Source organism: Ahaetulla prasina, chromosome 1, assembly GCF_028640845.1.
Source record: "Ahaetulla prasina isolate Xishuangbanna chromosome 1, ASM2864084v1, whole genome shotgun sequence".
Lineage (NCBI taxonomy): Eukaryota > Metazoa > Chordata > Lepidosauria > Squamata > Colubridae > Ahaetulla > Ahaetulla prasina.
Genome location: NC_080539.1, coordinates 347,231,858 through 347,252,835, shown reverse-complemented (window position 1 = coordinate 347,252,835; position 20,978 = coordinate 347,231,858). Strand labels below are relative to the sequence as shown.

General features: G+C 37.4%; 1 protein-coding gene across 1 annotated transcript in view; it reads left to right on the top strand.

Annotated features, from left to right (window-relative positions):
• DAAM1 (dishevelled associated activator of morphogenesis 1) overlaps nucleotides 1–20,978 on the top strand; it is a 189,700-nt gene that overhangs the window by 82,843 nt on the left and 85,879 nt on the right. Inside the window, exon 3 of the mRNA XM_058162958.1 lies at nucleotides 13,877–13,966. Coding sequence (XP_058018941.1) covers nucleotides 13,877–13,966 — 90 coding nt within the window. The remainder of the gene's footprint in view (nucleotides 1–13,876; nucleotides 13,967–20,978) is intronic.

Here is a 20,978-nt window from a genome sequence, read left to right as displayed (position 1 = left end):
TTGCATTTTCTCTATTAATTTAAATAAAAAATCCCAATGCAATCGATCAAAGGCTTTCTCTGCATCCAAAAAAATAAGTGCCGCTGAAGTATTCTTCTTTTCCAAATATTCCAATATATTAATAATCTGTCTAACATTATTCCTCATCTGCCTCCCTTTTATAAAACCAGATTGATCAGTATGAATTCTTTGTTGTAAAACTAACATTAATCTATTTGCTATTATTTTTACAAAAATCTTATAATCATTATTTAAAAGTGAAATCGGCCTGTAGTTACCAGGTTTAGAGCAATCTTGCTCCTCTTTTGGTATCAGTGAAATAAAAGATGTTTTCCATGATGGGGTATTCCCACTCCTAGTTGTATCTGATTAAATAATTCTTTAAGTGGGCCTAATATTTCATCCTATAGTTTTTTATAATAACTTGCTGTAAGACCATCTGTACCAGGGGTTTTCCCCATTTTTAATTGTTTAATTGCCTCCACTATTTCTCCAGTAGCTATCGGCCGATTCAGCTCCTCCCTCTGTTCTAATGTTAGAGTATTAACCTTATAATCTTTTAAATAATCATAAATGTCCCTATTCGATATTTTGTCTTTTGCATATAGTGCAGTATAAAATTCTGAGAATGCCTTTTAATTTTATCCTGTTGATATATCTCTTTACCTTTATATTCTATTTTTGTATGACACGTGCTTTCTGTTTTTCCTTAAGTTATATGCCAACCATCTCCCAGGTTTATTTGCATTACAAAAGGTATTATGTTTAGCATATTGTATATTCGTTGCCACCTGGTCTGCCATTAACATATTAAATTGACTCTGTAATATTTTTATAGCCTCTTTAAGTTTGTGATCTTGTGGGTTTTGAATTAATAACTGTTGCTTCCTTTGCATTTCTTCTTCCAAATACCTACTGCCTTTGTTTATTATTCCTTTGCCTATTGTCCAAGTAAATCAATATCCTCTAATAAAAGCTTTACTCGCCTCCCACACAGTTCCTATAGGTGTCCCTTTGTACATATTAAAATCAAAAAATTCTTTCAACTGTTTCTTACAATAATTTACATTATCCTCATATCTAAACAGATTTTCATTCAACCTCCATGTTCTACCACCTTTTTTCCCTTGTAATAATTCCATCCATACTGGGCTATGGTCAGTTAAACACCTCGGAAATATCTTCATTTTCTTCACCCTAGAAAGCAAGTCATTAGAAATTAAAATAAAATCAATACGTGAAAAAGATTGATGCCTATCAGAAAGAAAAGGTAAAATCTCTCTCATCTGGATTCCGTAACCTCCATATATCTCTAAACTCATAGTCTTCCATCATTTCAAAAAAGGATTTTGGTAATTTTGCATGTATAGGTATCTTCTTGGAAGAGGTTCTCTTATCACTTCTTGTATCAATTACTCCATTCCAGTCTCCTAATAAAATAAACGAACTATAATCCCAGAGGATCAACCTCTCGTGTAACATTTTATAAAACTTTTCTTGTTGCTGATTAGGTGCATAAATACCTATCAGCAAAGTCTTTTTTGCATCTATCACCAGTTCAATAGCAATAAATCTTCCTTGAGTATCTGCCTCAATTAACTTAGCTGGTATATCCTTCCTGATATATACAACAATTCCATGCTTCTTTTCCAAAGCTGATGCAACAAAATGTTTACCTAATTTTGAGTTAATTAAGTATTTTGGTCTGATAATTTTATATGTGTCTCTTGCAAACAAATCACATCATTTTAATTGTTTCAAGTAGTGAAATATTTTCCTTCTTTTCTGAGCTGAATTCAAGCCATTAACATTCCATGACAAAATTCTATTTGCCATTACTGGCCTCCTGAAGCTTTGAAGCAAACAACGGAAGATCCTCCTCCGGTATCTATCGGCGATTCAGCTCCTCCTCTGTTCTAATGTTAGAATATTAACCTTATAATCTTTCAAATAATCATAAATGTCCCTATTCAATATTTTGTCTTTTGCATATAGTGCAGTATAAAATTCTGAGAATGCCTTTTAATTTTATCCTGTTGATATATCTCTTTGCCTTTATATTCTATTTTTTGTATGACACGTGCTTTCTGTTTTTTCCTTAAGTTATATGCCAACCATCTCCCAGGTTTATTTGCATTACAAAAGGTATTATGTTTAGCATATTGTATATTCGTTGCCACCTGGTCTGCCATTAACATATTAAATTGACTCTGTAATATTTTTATAGCCTCTTTAAGTTTGTGATCTTGTGGGTTTTGAATTAATAACTGTTGCTTCCTTTGAATTTCTTCTTCCAAGTACCTATACTGCCTTTGTTTATTATTCCTTTGCCTATTGTCCAAGTAAATCAATATCCCTCTAATAAAAGCTTTACTCGCCTCCCACACAGTTCCTATAGGTGTCCCTTTGTGCATATTAAAATCAAAAAATTCTTTCAACTGTTTCTTACAATAATTTACATTATCCTCATATCTAAACAGATTTTCATTCAACCTCCATGTTCTACCACCTTTTTTCCCTTGTAATAATTCCATCCATACTGGGCTATGGTCAGTTAAACACCTCGGAAATATCTTCATTTTCTTCACCCTAGAAAGCAAGTCATTAGAAATTAAAATAAAATCAATACGTGAGAAAGATTGGTGCCTATCGGAAAAAAAAGTAAAATCTCTCTCATCTGGATTCCGTAACCTCCATATATCTCTAAACTCATAGTCTTCCATCATTTCAAAAAAGGATTTTGGTAATTTTGCATGTATAGGTATCTTCTTGGAAGAGGTTCTCTTATCACTTCTTGTATCAATTACTCCATTCCAGTCTCCTAATAAAATAAACGAACTATAATCCCAGAGGATCAACCTCTCGTGTAACATTTTATAAAACTTTTCTTGTTGCTGATTAGGTGCATAAATACCTATCAGCAAAGTCTTTTTTGCATCTATCACCAGTTCAATAGCAATAAATCTTCCTTGAATATCTGCCTCAATTAACTTAGCTGGTATATCCTTCCTGATATATACAACAATTCCATGCTTCTTTTCCAAAGCTGATGCAACAAAATGTTTACCTAATTTTGAGTTAATTAAGTATTTTTGGTCTAATAATTTTATATGTGTCTCTTGCAAACAAATCACATCATTTTTAAATTGTTTCAAGTAGTGAAATATTTTCCTTCTTTTCTGAGCTGAATTCAAGCCATTAACATTCCATGACAAAATTCTATTTGCCATTACTGGCCTCCTGAAGCTTTGAAGCAAACAACGGAAGATCCTCCTCCGGTATCTTCCGTCTAGCTCCTCCCACAGCTTCCATACTGGGATCCTGACTTTTACTTTGAGACTGTTGCTCTTCTTTACGCTTAAGAGCTCCTCTTGTCACCCTTTGCTCTTGTGGTTCCTCTGATGCTGGCAGCAATGAAGGCTCTTGGATCACCATGCCTTCTTGAATCTCTTGAAGTTTTTCTATCACTTCTATTTCGACTTTCAAAACTGTAGAAAGAAAATCCTTTGCCTTTAAAACAGTGTCAATTCTATATCTCCTTCCTTGATAGAATACTGTCAGTCCAACTGGCACCTCCCATCTGAATTGAATCTGATGTTTTTTAAGTTCTTGTGTAAAAAAAGCAAATTCCTTCCTATCTCTTAACATCTTTGAAGGAATCTTTTTCAACACCTTCAGCTCCTGTTCTCCAATTTTTAAAGTTGTCTGATATGAAACTTGCAGAATCTGATTTCTCATAGTCCTTTTCACAAAATACACGAAATATAATCCCAGAGGATCAACCTCTCGTGTAACATTTTATAAAACTTTTCTTGTTGCTGATTAGGTGCCTAAATACCTATCAGCAAAGTCTTTTTTGCATCTATCACCAGTTCAATAGCAATAAATCTTCCTTGAATATCTGCCTCAATTAACTTAGCTGGTATGTCCTTCCTGATATATACAACAATTCCATGCTTCTTTTCCAAAGCTGATGCAACAAAATGTTTACCTAATTTTGAGTTAATTAAGTATTTTTGGTCTGATAATTTTATATGTGTCTCTTGCAGGCAAATCACATCATTTTTAAATTGTTTCAAGTAGTGAAATATTTTCCTTCTTTTCTGAGCTGAATTCAAGCCATTAACATTCCATGACAAAATTCTATTTGCCATTACTGGCCTCCTGAAGCTTTGAAGCAAACAACGGAAGATCCTCCTCCGGTATCTTCCGTCTAGCTCCTCCCACAACTTCCATACTGGGATCCTGACTTTTACTTTGAAACAGTTGCTCTTCTTTACGCTTAAGAGCTCCTCTTGTCACCCTTTGCTCTTGTGGTTCCTCTGATGCTGGCAGCAATGAAGGCTCTTGGATCACCATGCCTTCTTGAATCTCTTGAAGTTTTTCTATCACTTCTATTTCGACTTTCAAAACTGTAGAAAGAAAATCCTTTGCCTTTAAAACAGTGTCAATTCTATATCTCCTTCCTTGATAAAATACTGTCAGTCCAACTGGCACCTCCCATCTGAATTGAATCTGATGTTTTTTAAGTTCTTGTGTAAAAAAAACAAATTCCTTCCTATCTCTTAACATCTTTGAAGGAATCTCTTTCAACACCTTCAGCTCCTGTTCTCCAATTTTTAAAGTTGTCTGATATGAAACTTGCAGAATCTGATTTCTCATAGTCCTTTTCACAAAATAAACCACAATGTCCCGAGGAAGCTTTCTCTGTCTTGCGATCCAGGAGTTAACTCTATATATTTTATCAATTTGGTAAGCTACCTCTTGGGGTTCCACTTCAATAAATTCAGCCAATGCTTCTGATATAATTTTTCTTAAGTCTTCTCCTCGCTGTTCTTGCATACCACGGATTCTAAGAGCTCCTTCCATAAGTTTATATTGTAATATCACAACCTGATCTTCATTTTGATCCACTTTTTTCTGAACACCTTTCATTTTGTCTTCTAAATGCTTATTTGACTGAGAGATCTGTTGCATTTCCTCTTCCAATCCCTCAATTTTTTTACTCAATCCTTGAACTGCCATGAGAATATCTTCTCTTATTTTTGCATTAAAATTCTCCATCATCTCTTTTTGCCTATCTTCAGAAAGTTTTAATTGTACTTTCAATATATCCTCAAGACTTGGTTCAGATCCCCTTCTTCCAGAAGGCTTTAAAGGTTTAGCTGCCATTCTGTCTTCAAAAGAATCAGGAATTTAAACTTAACAACTTTCCTTTACTCCTTTCAGTATAAGAGAACTCCATTTGTAACAATCCACAAATAACGCTACTTTGTTGTACTAAAAAAATTTACTTTCACTTTCAGACGCCATTTTAAAAGTCAATTAATCAGAGACAAAGAAAGGTTTCAGGTTTCAAAAAGGGAGTCGGTATACTTGCCGTGTTGATTCTACATCAAAGATCGAACGCTTGTGAAATTCCCGTCTGCTTAGAAAATCAATCAATTTAATAAGTCCTTTTGAGCAGAAATGACCCCCTACTCCTTTTTCCTGAAAAAAAACAGGAGCGCGTTTGAAGTTGGAGATAGTGGAGTTCGGTGGGATCATAAATCCAGGAAAATTCGCTCTTAAGAGCAAACCCCCTGTCTAGATCTACCACTTTTCCACAACTCTGCATAACCCTCTTATGCCCAAAGGGTATGCTAAGCTCAGTGAACAGTGATTTATACTGTTTCACTGACTTTTACGATCTTCTAACGCGGAGTGCCCTGTTAGAGCACCCGGCAGGAGCGGTGACGTCACTGGAGCCTTGATCCATCTATTCATAAAACAGAGCCTTAATAAAAGGCATGCACATCCAATCATCAAAAAACTTTGTTTAAAGTGAAAGCATTGTGAAAGTGAAAGCATAGGATCATTCTGATTTCCAGTTGTGCTTCAAAAACCCAGGAAATCGGAGCAGCAGCACTGTATATCACACCACACAAGTAGTCATAAAAGACTTTGGTTAATCTCATACTTTCTTACGAATCTACCTTGAGCAATGGAGAATAGCATTTCCAGAGACAGATACTCAAGGGCTTCACTTTCCTACCCACTCATTTGATAGTGATGTAACGCTGGCCTGGGTGCAGAATTGCAGCTTTCACCCACTGCTTATTAACCTTTCTGGCTCTCAGAGCAAGCAGCTGCCCTGTCTTAGTTCCTCCTGCATAATTGCAAATGCAAGTCAAGTCCAAGCATGTCGTTAAAAGCTGTATGTTCACAGGCAAAATAATGTTCCTCTTGTACCGAGCTGAATGGCTGCCATGACTGGCCATTAAGCCCTTTCTGGCACTTGTAGACCACAGACTCCCACCAAGAGGGAGGCTGCCTGATCCCTGCCGTCTATCAGGATTTGGTCTGCTCTTAGGGGAAGAGTCTTTCACAAAAGGCAGCCAGGCTTCCCTAGGCCTTTGTTGCATTTCCCAGCTGCTCCATATGGTTTGGGTTGCCTGGGCAACCTACAGGCCTTTTCCTGGTTTGGCATGGGGCCCGCCTTGTTGACGTCCAGCATCTCCTATTCAATTAATGACATTGCCAGACTTAAAAGCAGAAGTGGAGATGGTGGGTAAGTGTCAGAGGCAAAGCAATGACCTAAGCAAAACTGTCTGATCTCTGGGCAGTTGCCAAATGAATTTGGCAATGCTTGGTAAACCTGGGTTTGCCCTTCTCCCTCATTCTCCCCTCCCCATTTCCTTGGATTGCTGCCCCACTTGGCTGAAGCTTTTACATGATGCTCCTGATTCATTTGTCCATCAAACAATGAGCGGGATTTACTTCTGGTCCAGTTAACTTCTTTTTTAGCCCTATTTGGACATGCAGACAGCATCTTGTCTATAGCCTGAGGGGGAGGAGTTGAACTCAGTCTAATTTACTCTATTGCATCCAAGCTGAATTCCACCAACAAACGAACAAACTGGGGAGACAAGATACCCAAAGCAGAGAACTTGGTCTGTTGCAGTTCGTTTTTCTGCCGCCATTGCAAAATTCTGCATGACAAAACATGCAGAATTGTCTTCTAGCTCCAACCAGGTAGCAGATTTCCAATGGAAGAAGTGATTTTCTCCCTAGGACAATGGAAAATGCAAAGGTTAAAAACAACTAGAGCTGAAGGACAGAAATATGTGGGGGGCGGGGAGAAACCACGCGCAAAAGTCGTTGACATAAAAACCAGTGTATGTTTGCAAAGTTATTGTTATTGCTGATAACCTGAATTTATATAAAAATGGCCATGGTGCAGCAAAACAATATAAGCAATGAAATGAAATGAAATCCTTCATGGTAACTATAAAACAATAACATCCTGTGTAGTAAACAATAAACATTAAAATATTCACTGAAAACAACAAGAACTGTAATACTCTAATAGTTTAACTAAACTAGTAAATAATAATTAGCTGTAAACAAACTCACAGTAATCTCACTCCTGAAATTCATTGTGTAAATCCCACAAAGGGCCTCCAAATAAGATCAATCTTCGGTGCTTTCCCTTTGGTGTTTGCTCATCACGCTGGGCTATCTGGCTCACAAGCCTGTAGCTTTTTAGGACCTGTAGCTCTTTAGGTATTGTTAAACTACCGTTTTATCTAACTTTTATCTTTACTCTTTATCTCTGCTAAATTTAATTTAATTGCTATGTGGCTAAATTTAGGAAAGGTAAAGATTAAAAATAATGGTTACAAAAAATTGCATATTTATGTATCACTTCCTTGTACATTCCAAATTATTTTGTATAGCAAGAATAGCCCTTGACTTTCATCCACAATTGAACCCAAAATTTCTGTTAAGTGACTGTCTCATATTGAGTTTTGCTCCATTTTATGATCTTTTCTGCCACAGTGGGTAAGTGAATCACTGCAGTGGTTAAATTAGTAACATAATTGTTATATGAATCTGGCTTCCCTATTGACTTCACTTGTCAGAAGATCACAAAAAGTGATCACATGACCCCAGGACACTGCAGCTGTCCTAAATATGAACAGTTGCCAGACTTCTGAATTTTGATCATGTGACCATGGAGATGCTGCAATACCAACCAGTCTTTTCAGTTTTTTCAGTGCCATTTTAACTTTGGCCACAAAATCAGGGGTCTTCAGCCTTGGCGACTTTAAGACTTGTGGACTTCAACTCCCAGAATTCCTCAGCTAGCTTTGCCCCCAGAGGAATTCCCCCCAGAGGAATTCTGGGAGTTGAAGTCCACAAGTCTTAAAGTTGCCAAGGTTGGAGACCCCTGCGCTAAATGATTAGTTGTAAGTCAAGGACTACCTGTAAACCATTTCTAATAGGGTTCTATTTGTTTCTTTTATTATTCTAAAAGAGAAAATAAACTGCTACAGTATTGATAAACAAAGGGAAATGATAACTAGGAATAACTAAGTAGAAGTGATAATTTTGCCAGACATTTTGTTTTTTATTGATGCAGATGTAATGTTTGTCTCCATAATCCTTTTAGATGATGGTGGTATGTAGGCATTTACCTCTGTTTTTCCTCCCACAAAAAAACCTTCAAGTGATGTCAGCTATCTTTACTTCAACTTTGTCTTCTCATAAATTAAACACTGTGTGAGATACATTCATTTTATCCTACAAATTATCAAATTGAAAGGGCACCTCAGGGCTGTTTCACAGGGCATTGAGGTTTGCTGGCTGAGGAATTGTGGGAGTTGAAGTCCACAAGTCTTAAAGTTGCCAAGATTGGACACCCCTGCTATATAGGAGAGTGATCCCAGTCTTGAGAAGAAACAATGTTCCTCACAGACCTGCAATCTTTTAGTTCTTGGTATAACACACACTTGCCATTACTTTATTTTTTTAAATTAGCCTACATGTCTACACATGTCAGTTAATTACTTCTTGCATATTGATGAGTTGCAGATCCAAGAGTCTGTTTTCTTCTGTTTCATGAAAGCTTCCTTGTCATCTGGAGATGATTTCTCTTTTCCACAGGTAACTAGACAAATATATTTGTACAAGCTCAACCACAACCAATTACTATTTTTTTCTGTCTGTCTGGTTTCCCTCACCCGTTTGAGAAATTTACAAAGCACTCTTAGCCTGTACAGGTAATCCTCAATTTACAATCACAATTGAGCCTAGAATTTATGTTGCTAAGTAAGAGAAATTTGTTAAGTGAGTTTTGTCCCATTTTTATGACTTTTCTTGCCACATTTATTAAGTGAATCACTGCAGTTGTTAAATTAGTAACATGGCTGTTAAGCGACTCTGGCTTTCCCATTGACTTTGCTTGTCAGAAGATCACAAAAGATGATCATATGACCCCAGTACAATACAACTATCATAAATACGAACCAGTTGTAAAGCATCCAAATGTAAATCACATGGCCATGGGATGTACAACGGTCATTAGTGTGAAAAATAGTCGTGTCACTTTTTTTCAGTGCTGTTGTAACGGTCACTAAATGAACTGTTGTAAATCAAGGACTACCTGTAATTTACACTGCACATATTTTTGTTGCTAACTAGATACAATAAATTCACCTAGCTCCAGTTTTGGTCATGTAAAAGCCATTTGGGGTTGGTTTTGTTGCTGTTTTTTAAAAGCAACCAATCATGTTTATGCTTTGCACAACGCTTATTGATGTGGAAAGATGATGCTGAAACAATATCATGGAATTAATGTGCAGTCTTTTTTATATCTTTGATTTTTGCTTCATCTTGTGAGGACCTGCCACAACAAAGTTTTCTGTGCTGTGGTCATTCAGTTAGCATCACTAAGGGAGAGGTTCTTAATGCGTCTTTAAGAAGTGGTTGGTTTCTGCCACTTCACAAACTGATTTTGATCATCTGCCAGCTTTACTTACATCAGCAGTGTTGGGCTCCTCAAAGAGTATAATTAACATCTGGGAAAAATGCAAGAGTGAAGAGGGATGGGCAAATTTTTTTAAAAAAATTCATACAAGTTTTGGGTAAAAGAGAAAGCCCAAAACTGGTTGGAAATAGTTGTTTAGTTTTTGTGCAACCATCTCTTTCTCTTTTCCTTCAATTCTAACGTTGAAGTCATTTAAACTGTGAGCAAGTGTGCTTCTACTAATAGAGGCTTGTTACTTAGGAACGGTCAAACAGAAGCTGGTTTCTCCATTAAATGGTATGTTTCATGTCTACATATAACACAATAATGTTACATTTTAAGAAAAGTTGCAAATAATTTTATATTTTATTGTAATGAATATGCATTCACTTGAGAATATTATTTTGGAAAATAAGAAGCAAGGCACCCAGTCGCCCAAAGTAATTCAGATTCATTCAATTAAAAAATGTTTCCTTCTCTCATCCCTTCTATTTTTTTATTTCTATATTCCAAATTACAGAATAAAGGTAGTATCTGTATCACTAAGTGGAAAAGTAATCCTATTCTTCCATAAGAAAACAAGTTACTCAGTGCTACTCAATAACCATATTACTGAAATAAGGTGTTTTTCACATTTAAGTTATACCCATATAATGCAAGGTTGGATCAAAAACTTTAAGATTTGTAGAAATATTCATCCCCTTTTCTGTGCTATAGTTTGTTTTACGGTTGCCTTGTTGCTATGTTAATTCATCTTCCTCCCTTCTACAATCAAAGCCAGGAAATTTTGTTGGCTTCTAGGACGATCCTGTAGATTGCATTAAAAAAAAGAATCAAATCCTCTTATACTTCCATCTAATTTATTTTACTTTTCTTTATTTTTATGCTGTTCTGCAGAAATTCAGTTTTTCCTCCTAATTCTGGACAGCTTTGTAAGAAGGTTAGGCAGCCAAGGAATTCTAGAACGAATGCCTAAAACCTCTTGAGTTTGTTCCAGTGTAAGCTGAAAAACTAAATGTGGAAGTGAATTTCCTGAGTCTTGAAAGTTAATAATTTCCTGACTTCTGGGCTAAAAGTATGGCAGAAAGATCTAATAGCCCATATTTAAAACATACCAATTCCTCATAATGGAAAAATTGGCAAATATGAGTATTTACAATCTGTATATGTAGGAAAAGGTATGTCAGTTATGTGTAGACTGAATGCAGCCACTGATCTGGGATATTTGTTTTTGCTTTATTCTTCAAAATGGCAATCACAATTTTTCCAGGACAGCAAAGGACTGAAATTATTTGTGTAGGATGAAAAAGCCACTTTTGAAATAAATGATTCCTACTGCAAGACTAATTTAGAAATGTTAAATTCTTGCTAGAATAATTAAGATGGTATTTTATTTACTTATTTAGGTCAGCCAGTTGTGTGTGCATGTTTGTCATTTCTTTCTTTTACCCAATCTCCAATCATGCCCAAAGAACAAATAGCAAATGGCGTACAAAGCTAGTTGCCAATTGGCTTCTTCTGCTCACTAATTAGTCTGTTTCATGATTGTTAATTGAAGCTGCATGTATGGAGTTTGTGTGCTGATTGCTTCAGGGATTTAGCCACAGAATTTCAAACATGAGGATAAATAAATAGAAAGCTCCATTACTCTATGCTTTCTTTAAAAAAACACATTGCCTGTTTTCCTTGCAGGCAGTCCATGTGGCCACCAGGTGTTTTTGTCACCAGCTTGAAATTCCTGCCAGTGACAATGTTCTACCCTCTACGCCAGTGTTTCTCAGTCTTGGTAACTTTGAGATATGTGGACTTCAAGTCCTGGAATTCCTGATAGATGAAGTCCATACTGTACATCTCAAAATTGTCAGGGTTGTTATCTACTATGTCAAAACTGGTGCATCAGTCCTGGAAGTTTAATTTTGGATGTTAATCTTGCATTATCAACATAATTATTGCATATAGTGATTGGTTAAAATGAGATTGCTCTCTTGTTTTACATTTCTGATCTGTGCCAAAAACACAATTTTCATGTGCTTATAATTTTTTTTAAAAAAAGCAATGCCTTTTCCTTGTGCCCTTCATGGAGGGACTGCTTTATGTCAGGGTTCACCAAAGTGATCAGTATTGTCCCCCATAGTTCAACGGATCTGTCCAAGAGGTCATTGTTGTTATTTGAGATACTGTTAAGGTAGTATTCATTAAATTATTCTCATATACATGTAATAAATGATTGGGGCTCAATGAACAGTCTGAAATGTCATGAAAGGGTTAATGAGCTTAAAGCGTTTTGAGACCCCTGCTTTACCTGAAAAGACTGTAACAGTAATAGTTTCTCAAAGCCCAAATGAATCCTTGTTATTATATCTAAGTGCTCTGATGAACACAGTGCAAGTAACTAGCAACCCATACTTTTCAATCCCTATACTGAACGGGATTTAAACTAGGAGTTTGGCCTTTTCAGTGGTAGCCCCCACATTATGGAACATGTTGCCCCAGAAGATATATTTGGATTCCACCATCTCCTAATTTAGGTAGACCTCAAAACCAACTTGTTTCATCAGGCTTTAGACTTTAAGATAATAATGCGTGTCCATCTATTATTAATGTTACGATGCCTAGGGTTATATAATTTTATGATGCCTAGAGTTATTATATTCTTTTTATTAAACCAAAATGGTTCCTAGAGATATAAAATAAATGTGCATAGGACTATAAATTACAGTTGTCAAGTATATTGACTCATGGAAAAGCAAGCCTGCTAATAGCAACTGCTTGACCATTTGCTTTTCCCTCGACACATACAGTATCTATGCTTTCTTTTAGTATTGTGTCTGAATGGAAGAACTCTGGCTTATTCTTGTCTTCAAACGTATCTTCTTGGTTTATGACTCTGGTTTATTAGGAGAGAAACAAACCCCACCTTCTGATTTCTTTGCAACACTAAGCATACCACAGTCAAGACTTCCATGATTTAACAGAATTGGAAGGGGCCTTGGTGATCTTGTAGTCCAAAGTTCCCCAATCTTTTCAGCTTTGCAGACTGGTCAGGGTGTAGGAGGAGGAGATAGTTCCAGGAGTGTGGTGGGCAAGTGGTCTCTCTCACGCAGCTCCATTTGCACGAGCAGCAGGCACATGAACAAGCCTCTTGTGCAAATGGAGCGCGCGCACACTGTTCATACACTTCTATAGCCTGGTAGTGGGCTGCAGCCTGAGGGTTGGATACTCCTTTTCTAGTTCAACCCCCTGTTCAAGCAGGAGACCCTATACCATTCCAGAATATATGAGGTTGATTTTGACATATGACTAATCACCAATTTAAGATCCAGGATCAGGTTACAGGAGGATGTTTCACAGGAAGCTCATTATAATCTAGACCAGGGTAATCAATCTTTTTATACCTATTGCCCACTTTTGTATCTCTGTTAGTAGTAAAATTTTCTAACAGCCCACCGGTTCCACAGTAATGCACCGTGTATCCTCTGCACATGCCTCTTGCGCATCGTGGATTGAGTTTGGGGGGCGCGCGCGCCCCCTACCAGCTCTGCTTGTCTGTTACAGCTGGGTGGTGTGGGGGGTGATGCATGAGCTATTCTGGGATGAGGCTGTTTTGTTTGCAGTCACACTGTAGCGCCATTTAGTTTCACTTACATAATGTGAACTAAACTTATGCGCGGGCGATACAAAAATTATATTTTCAGAAATTTAAATTGTCACGGGGAATTTTATGAAAACCTAATGAAAATGTTTTTAAATAATGCTATAACATTTTTTTAAAAAGTCAATTAAATTTTAAAAAGGGAAAGTGCTTCAGTATCGGACAAAACTCCTACTGCCCACCATGAAAGCTGGAACGGCCACTAGTGGGCAGTAGGGACCAGGTTGACTACCAGGTTGATCGAGACTCAAATCAGTCACTGCAGAAAGGCCAACATGATATGAATAATTATTGAGCTAAGGGGGAAAAAATTAAGCCTGTCTAAGGAGAAGGGAGGGGCCCCTCCCCTTTAGCTAAAATGCCAATGAATATCAAAGTTTATTTTTTTTATAATAAACATTTACCTCTCTCCGCACCCTTTTTTTTCTTGCTAGGATGAACTTGACCTTACGGATAAGCATAGAGAAGCCATGTTTGCCCTACCAGCAGAAAAGAAATGGCAGATCTATTGCAGTAAGAAAAAGGTAAGACCTTTGAAGTGTGCTATTTCCACGTTACAGGGAGTCCTTGACTTATGACCGTTCAATTAGTAACCATTTGAAGTGAGAAGGATACTGAAAAAGTGATTTTGCATTTACAGCCATCACAGTAGCCTCATGGTTGTGTGATCAAAATTTGGATTGTTTGACAACTGACATGTATTTACAATGGTTGCGCATCTTGTGATCACCATTTGCCACCTTCCTAGTCAGCTTTCGACAAGCAAAGTAAATTGGGGAAGTCAGATTCACTTTGTGACATGATTCATTTAACGACTGTAGTGATTCACTTAACAGTGGCAAAAAAGGCAAAATAGGTAAAATTTGGCATGATTACTTAACGACTGCAGTGTTTAACTGGTCCCAATTGTGGTCATAAGTCAAGGACTACCTGCATTTTTCTTCTTCTTTTTTTATAGTTTTGTTCTTTTTTCTTTCTTTCTTTCTTTTTTCTGGACACAAGAAAGAAGAAAATGCTGCAAAATGCTTTTGAATCGGATTGAAGAAACAGGAGGAAATTTATTCTGGCCTGCAAATGCATAGACCAGATCATAAGATCCCAAACTAGCACGATTATTTGTATCCTGGGAGTTTATTCACAAATGCAACCAAATTACATTACAATAATTTAATCAGATATTTAATAATAAAATCAGATGTTAAAAACATGTAAAATTGTAACGAAGCAGCATGTAACATAAATCACTCTGGGCATAATATGTATTCTATTCTGTTCATTGTTCATTGCTCAGATGTAATTCTGTAGTAGTTTGTCTAAGAACTGCAATACAGAATTTTAGCTACGTTACATTTCAACTTAAGGTTATTGTTTGGCAAGAGAAAAGCGTCATATCTACCGTATATACTCGAGTATAAGCCGAGTTTGTCAGCACGTTTTTTGTGCTGAAAACGTCCTCAACTTATACTCGATATATCGGCTTATACTCGAGTTTTGTTTTTTAAGCCCCTCGGCTTATACTCGAGTATATCGGCTTATACTCGAGTTTTTTTTCTTTTTCACATTTTGCGGACGGCGGAAGCCCTGCGGTGCAGTGAGAGGCGGGCGGGGGCAGCCTTCTCAGCTGAGGAGGAGGTTTCCCCAACGGTAGGTGCCTCATTTCCCACCCTCGGCTTATACTCGAGTCCCCAGTTTACCCCAGTTTTTGGGGTAAAATTGGGGACCTCGGCTTATACTCGGATCGGCTTATATTCGAGTATATACGGTAATTGTCCTGGCATATCATCCAACAAATCTCTTTTAAAAAAGGAAAGGGCTACATCAGGTAGCACATACATTGATTGCTTTTGACTACATATTTCACCAGTCAGAGAGGGGTTTAGCTAGGTTTTATTAGCTTCAACCTTGATTAGAGGGTTTTTTTTGGGGGGGGGGTGCATGTTTAATGGAAGGTAGCATGTGGTAGTATCTGATTAGTTTAGGATCAAATGCATTAGGTGAACCCACAAATTAGGTTAATGCAATGACCAGATATGCGCATATGAGAACACAACCATTGGGAAATAAAGGCAGTATATCAAGAGTTGCTTCAGCAGTGGGATGGGTGGCAGATAAATTTCATCAGTAAATTAAGTTCAATTTCTTATTATCTGTGGGCTTCCTTAGGTTTGTACTTTACATTTGATCTCCAGAAGGTGATTTGAAGTGCAAAGTTGTTCCACAGTTTTCTGCTTCTATACTGAACGCTTTTTAATAGAAGACTGCTGTTTCAGGATTCTGTTCAGAGACTAGAGAACTCTTGGAATCTCGCGGGATAAAAATATCTTCCAAGAATATTATTATTATTTCAGTAGGAAAAAGACAGAGTTTGTAAAATGCAGCCCTATAAAGGCCAAATGTTTGCTAATGCCATGTATGCTGTTCGTAACTCCAGGGCCTAATATAGCATAAATGAAACAGAATTATGTTTTGGAGGAAAAGCAAAATAATCACATTGCCAGTTTTCATTATCAGTTGGGTTTTATACAATCTGTATTGTCTCTGATTTGAGGAGGTGGCTTATATACATAGCTAACTGGCAAGCCAAGAGCAGCTAAGCAAAAAGTAGAAATTTAATTTAGAAAGTAAGTTATAAATGTGTCATTTATCATTTTCTGAGACAGACCATTTGGGTAATAAACCATCAAAATGTATTAGGATCTGCGAAGAATGAAACATTTGTAGAGGTAAGATGGATGAAGATGGAAATAGTTGTTTCACAGAATTCAGGAAGGGAAGGGAAAGACTTATTTGCTGAAATTTCAGCATAAACAACAGAAAATAATTTAATGTACTATGAAACAAAAACAGATCAAGAATAAGACCCATTGTACAGTGGAATGAACTGTCTAGAGCAGTTGAAGACCACAGGTGGTCCGCGAGAAAATTTTGGCGGTCCGCAGAAAAATTATTTGCATTTTTTATATTGCACTAAATACTATTTATTTTTTAAAAAAAATCATATTAGTGGTCCCCGGGATTTAAAATTATGAATTTAGTGGTCCCTGAGGTCCGAAAGGTTGGTGACCCCTGCTCTAAACAACATCACCTAACATTCCCAAACATTTGGAATTATGAAACTTTGTCTCTAATCAATCTGAACCTCACCAGACTCAGGAAGTGATGATTGAACTATTGAACCTTTTTCAGGGTTCTGAAATTCTGTGTATCTAAAAAAAAGAAAAGAAACTTGTGAGCTGTGACCCATCTTTTTCATGTTCATTTTATTTCTTGTTGAAGTATTAGTTGTCCAAATATTAATGTTCTATTTTCTATTTCTATGTCAAATTAAAGGCAATCTAAGTGGATTTGGTGTAAATGGATTTTGAACAGAATAAATACTAAGCCCAAGACTTCCTCTAGCCAAGATCAGTGTCTAGTGCAGGGCTGTCAAACTTGTGGCCCGAAGCCCGAATGCATCATGCATTGGCCATGCCCATACCCGGTTTAGCAAAGGGGGAAAAAGTTATGATTCGTCACATGATGCTATGTCGATGCAAGTTTGACACCCCTGCTCTAGTGACTACATGAGATATTATGGTGATCTAATAGTGCCCAAGTACTAAGGAGGGTTGGCTTTTTCAGGTTCAGGCAAGTGCTTCAGATAGATCATAAACTAAAATCCTATTGTAAATACGAGGACCACTCTTCTCCCCCCTTTCTTCCTGGCATCCCACTCACACAATACATATAGTCCTCAACTTACAACATTGGTGATGGTTCAAAGTTGCAACAATGAAAAATGCTTATGACTGGTCCTCACACTTTTGACCATTGCAGCAGGATCACCTGATCAAAATTTGGGCACTTGGCTACCAGCATGCATTTATGATGGCTGCAGCATCCCAAAGTCATGTGATTGCTATTTGTGACAGCTGGATTACAATAATTAAGTCAATGAGGGGAAGCTGGATTGGCTTTAATGGCCATTTGCAATTCACTTAATAATGGCAGTGATTTGCTTAACAGCTGTAGCAAAAAACATCTTAAATTGGGCAAACACTTAACCGCTTTGCTTAAACAATGGAAATTCAATCCTAATTGTATTTGTAAATTGAGCACTCCCTGTAATTCCATGTGAGATTTAAACCTTTGGAATTTTTTCTTTATAAGTAGTACGGTCCCCATCACAGCATGCAGTATTGCTGATTTATTTTTTAACTCCATCGAAAACAGCAACCTGCCCTACTACTGACAGCTGCATTTCTGAAATTCAAAAGCATCTAAAGATGGACACCTGCAGACATTGAGTTGCCCATCTGTATTTATGGTATTGGAAGAATTTAAAGAACAATAAATAAAGGAAACATGACAGGGAATGTCCATCAGCTGTATGCCTCTTTTTTTATAATCAGAACTTGCTTCTGAAAACGGAATGGCAGATTTGCTGGATTCATCAAGACTATGTTATTTAAATTGAATAACAGGAACCAGCTGCTGTGAAGGGACCTGCTATCTTTGTGTCTCAGTGTCTAACATAGTCATGATCTTGGGGGGGTGAACAAAGAAAATTATCTGAATTTTGCAGAAATCTGAATGGTGTTATGATAGCTTTCAGCAGACAGTGAAACAGGTTCATGAAGAATGACTCAGTTCATAGCTTTCCGTGACCTGCTTTTGAACTTCCCAAAAGAACCTGGTTGTCATTGAGATTGGATGTTGATTGGCCTTGGCCTGTTTTGTCAGAAAGAGTTCTTTCTCTTATGTTAAACTAATGAGACAAATGGAACAGCACTTTAGGCCTTCATTCACAAATCTACCTTTAGTTTGGTTAGGAAGGTGACATGGCCATGAGCATCAGCAGTCAAGGATTAAATCTGCTGTTTTAATGCATCATAAATATCAAGTTCCAGAGAAATGTCAGAATGAGGCACGATATCAGTCTTGTCTCTCTGCTTCCCAATGCTTTTCAGCTCCAATATTGTTGAGGGTGGCTGTCCTGTTAAATTACAGGTACTCCTCAACTTACAATTGAGGCCAAAATTTATGTTGCTAAGTAAGAAATTTGTTGAGTGAATTTTGCCCCATTTTATGACTTTTATTGCTGCGTTTGTTAAGTGAATCACTGCAGTTATTAAATTAGTAACATGGTTGTCCCAAAGATGCTTTTTCAGGAGGTAACTGGACTTTTTCTTTGAAGACTTTTCACTTCTCATCCAAGAAGCTTCTTCATGCAAATGACCAGCTGACCAGCTGTCTATTCACCACTCCTGAAACTCAACCTTTGGTCATCTCCATAGCATTTTTCATGGGGGCAGGAGGGGAAAATCAGTCTATAGTGTATTCTGTTCATTTCTTCAGGATCCACTGACCCAAAATGATCCCCAAAAACCACACTAGACAAAGCTCCCATCCTTTTTTTTAAACTTGCTGAGCTGGCATGCAACTTTGACTAGATGTGAGTTATTTTGTGTTCCGGGTTGGAAGACCCAGTTGGAAGTCTTTCTGTCAAAATTTACCTGGTAAAGATAGAGTAAGTGATAAACCTGCCAGGTGACTATCAAAGGAGGTAGCGAGGGTGGTGAGATAAGTTTGCTTTGCTGCTCTTATTAACTTCATTTTCCACCTTGGTCACATCCATTCTTCATCTATGCCAGTATCATCTAAGTTTCTCTTCTGATGCCTCGGAAGAATTCTCTAAAGAAGTTCCTCCAAACTTCAAGAGAACTCTCAAGCAACCTTTGGAAATTTACAAATCAATTTGGCAATTGAGTTCAGATTGTTTAAATAGTTCGTCCTTCCCCCCCCCCCCAACTATGGCATTTGAAAACTCAGCAGAACAGCATGATCAGAGCGTAATCTGACGATTGTCACATCGCATCTCAGTTGCTCCAAGATACAGACAAGATCTAATGTAAAGCTGCCTATATGAGTTGGGTCAATGATCATCTGGGGTAACCCCATGATTATTCTGGTAGCCATGGTCTGATGAATTGCCTCCTCTCTCTAAAATGATAGTCCTTTCATACTAAAAGCCTGGGGCATCACAACCACCCTATCCAAAAAGAGGTCAGCAGCTTGGGAAGCAGCATTTTGCTAAAAAGTGTAGCCACAAACAAGGCCTCCCACTCAGTTATCTGCAAAAGGGTACCTTTGGTTCACTGGAGACTTTCTCAGATGACATCCATTAGTCTTCCTAACTTGGAGTCATTGCTATTGCAATATCTGAAACCCAGAGAGACACATCTACATGAGAGAGACTTTTGCACAGGATCCAATCTGGATCAGTCATTGGGACCAGAGGTTTTGTCTTCTGAGCTTTCGGGACTCATGCTGGAACCCATCTTCAGGGAACTTCTCTCTAACAGAGTTTGTGCTGTTCTAAGTGTCGTATTTATAGTGCCTGTTGTAAATGGCTTTTTAGATGTTGATTGGGATGTGTTGATGACTGGCTTTTAAGTTGTTAGCTGTCATTTGCTTGTGTTGCCCAGCCCTTGCCTTCTAAGTACTGGTGGTAAGTACTAAGTAGGCTGGTGGTAAATCAGTACTCCTGTTGACTGACAAGAGGGGCCTGTTTCCTAGGTTTCAATCACTCCCCTGTCTGTTTTTATGCCTGCTTGTCCAACAATCTTGGGGGCTGTAAAATGAATGTGTTACCTTGAGAGAGACTTGCCCACAGTAATATATATATCAGGTCTGCCCTCTTATCCACTATTTATTTTTGATTGAGGAATGTTTTATTGCAGGCATGCTTGGCATTTAGAAACATCAGCTAGAACCTCTGTCTCTTCTCTACCCATTAACCTTTGCACATTTGGTGCCCCAATGATTCAGGTAGTTTGGACTCATGAATAATCAAAAACTCCACTCCACCCCTACTAACAATGAGAAGCCAAAACAGTGCTAATTCAGAAAAATCTGAATATATATAATAATTGTAGAAAGAAATGGTGGCTGTCTTGGCTGCTTAAAATGAGAGATTGACAGGAAGAAAAGGTTAATTCTGTAGAAGCAATACCAAGTCTATGTGCAATGACCCAAAGCAAGAATGCAACCTTCAGTATAGTTTCCAATAAATAGAACAGTTGTTCTGTGGCTCCAGTTGAGAGGCGGATTTTCGGATTATGATAACAGCCTTTGAAGTTGTTTTAGGCCAGTGCATGACCCTAATAAGAAAGGGAAATGAGGATAGAAAGATTGCCTTGTCAGGGAGATAAAATACAGATCTGAAAGTAATATCGTTGTGGGTGGATTTGATTTGCAGCCAATCCCAGTGTGCTTTCTTCTCAGCTAAGCTTCATAATTCCTAGAAAACATGTCACTAGGTGAAGAAAATCATTAGAAGGCAGGGTTTCAAGTTCCTTTACAGTCAGGTCTGAAAAAAGTGAAATGTATACTGTTTTTTGTATGGAAAGGTGGGTATTGGCTTTCTTTTGGATAATAACTTTCTAAATAGTGAAAGATTCATCTACGTATCATTATGGACAGATAGCACTAGTTTCAACATTGTGTGTATCCATATCGTTCATAATTTGGTCAAGAGAAGACTGAAAATAGAAA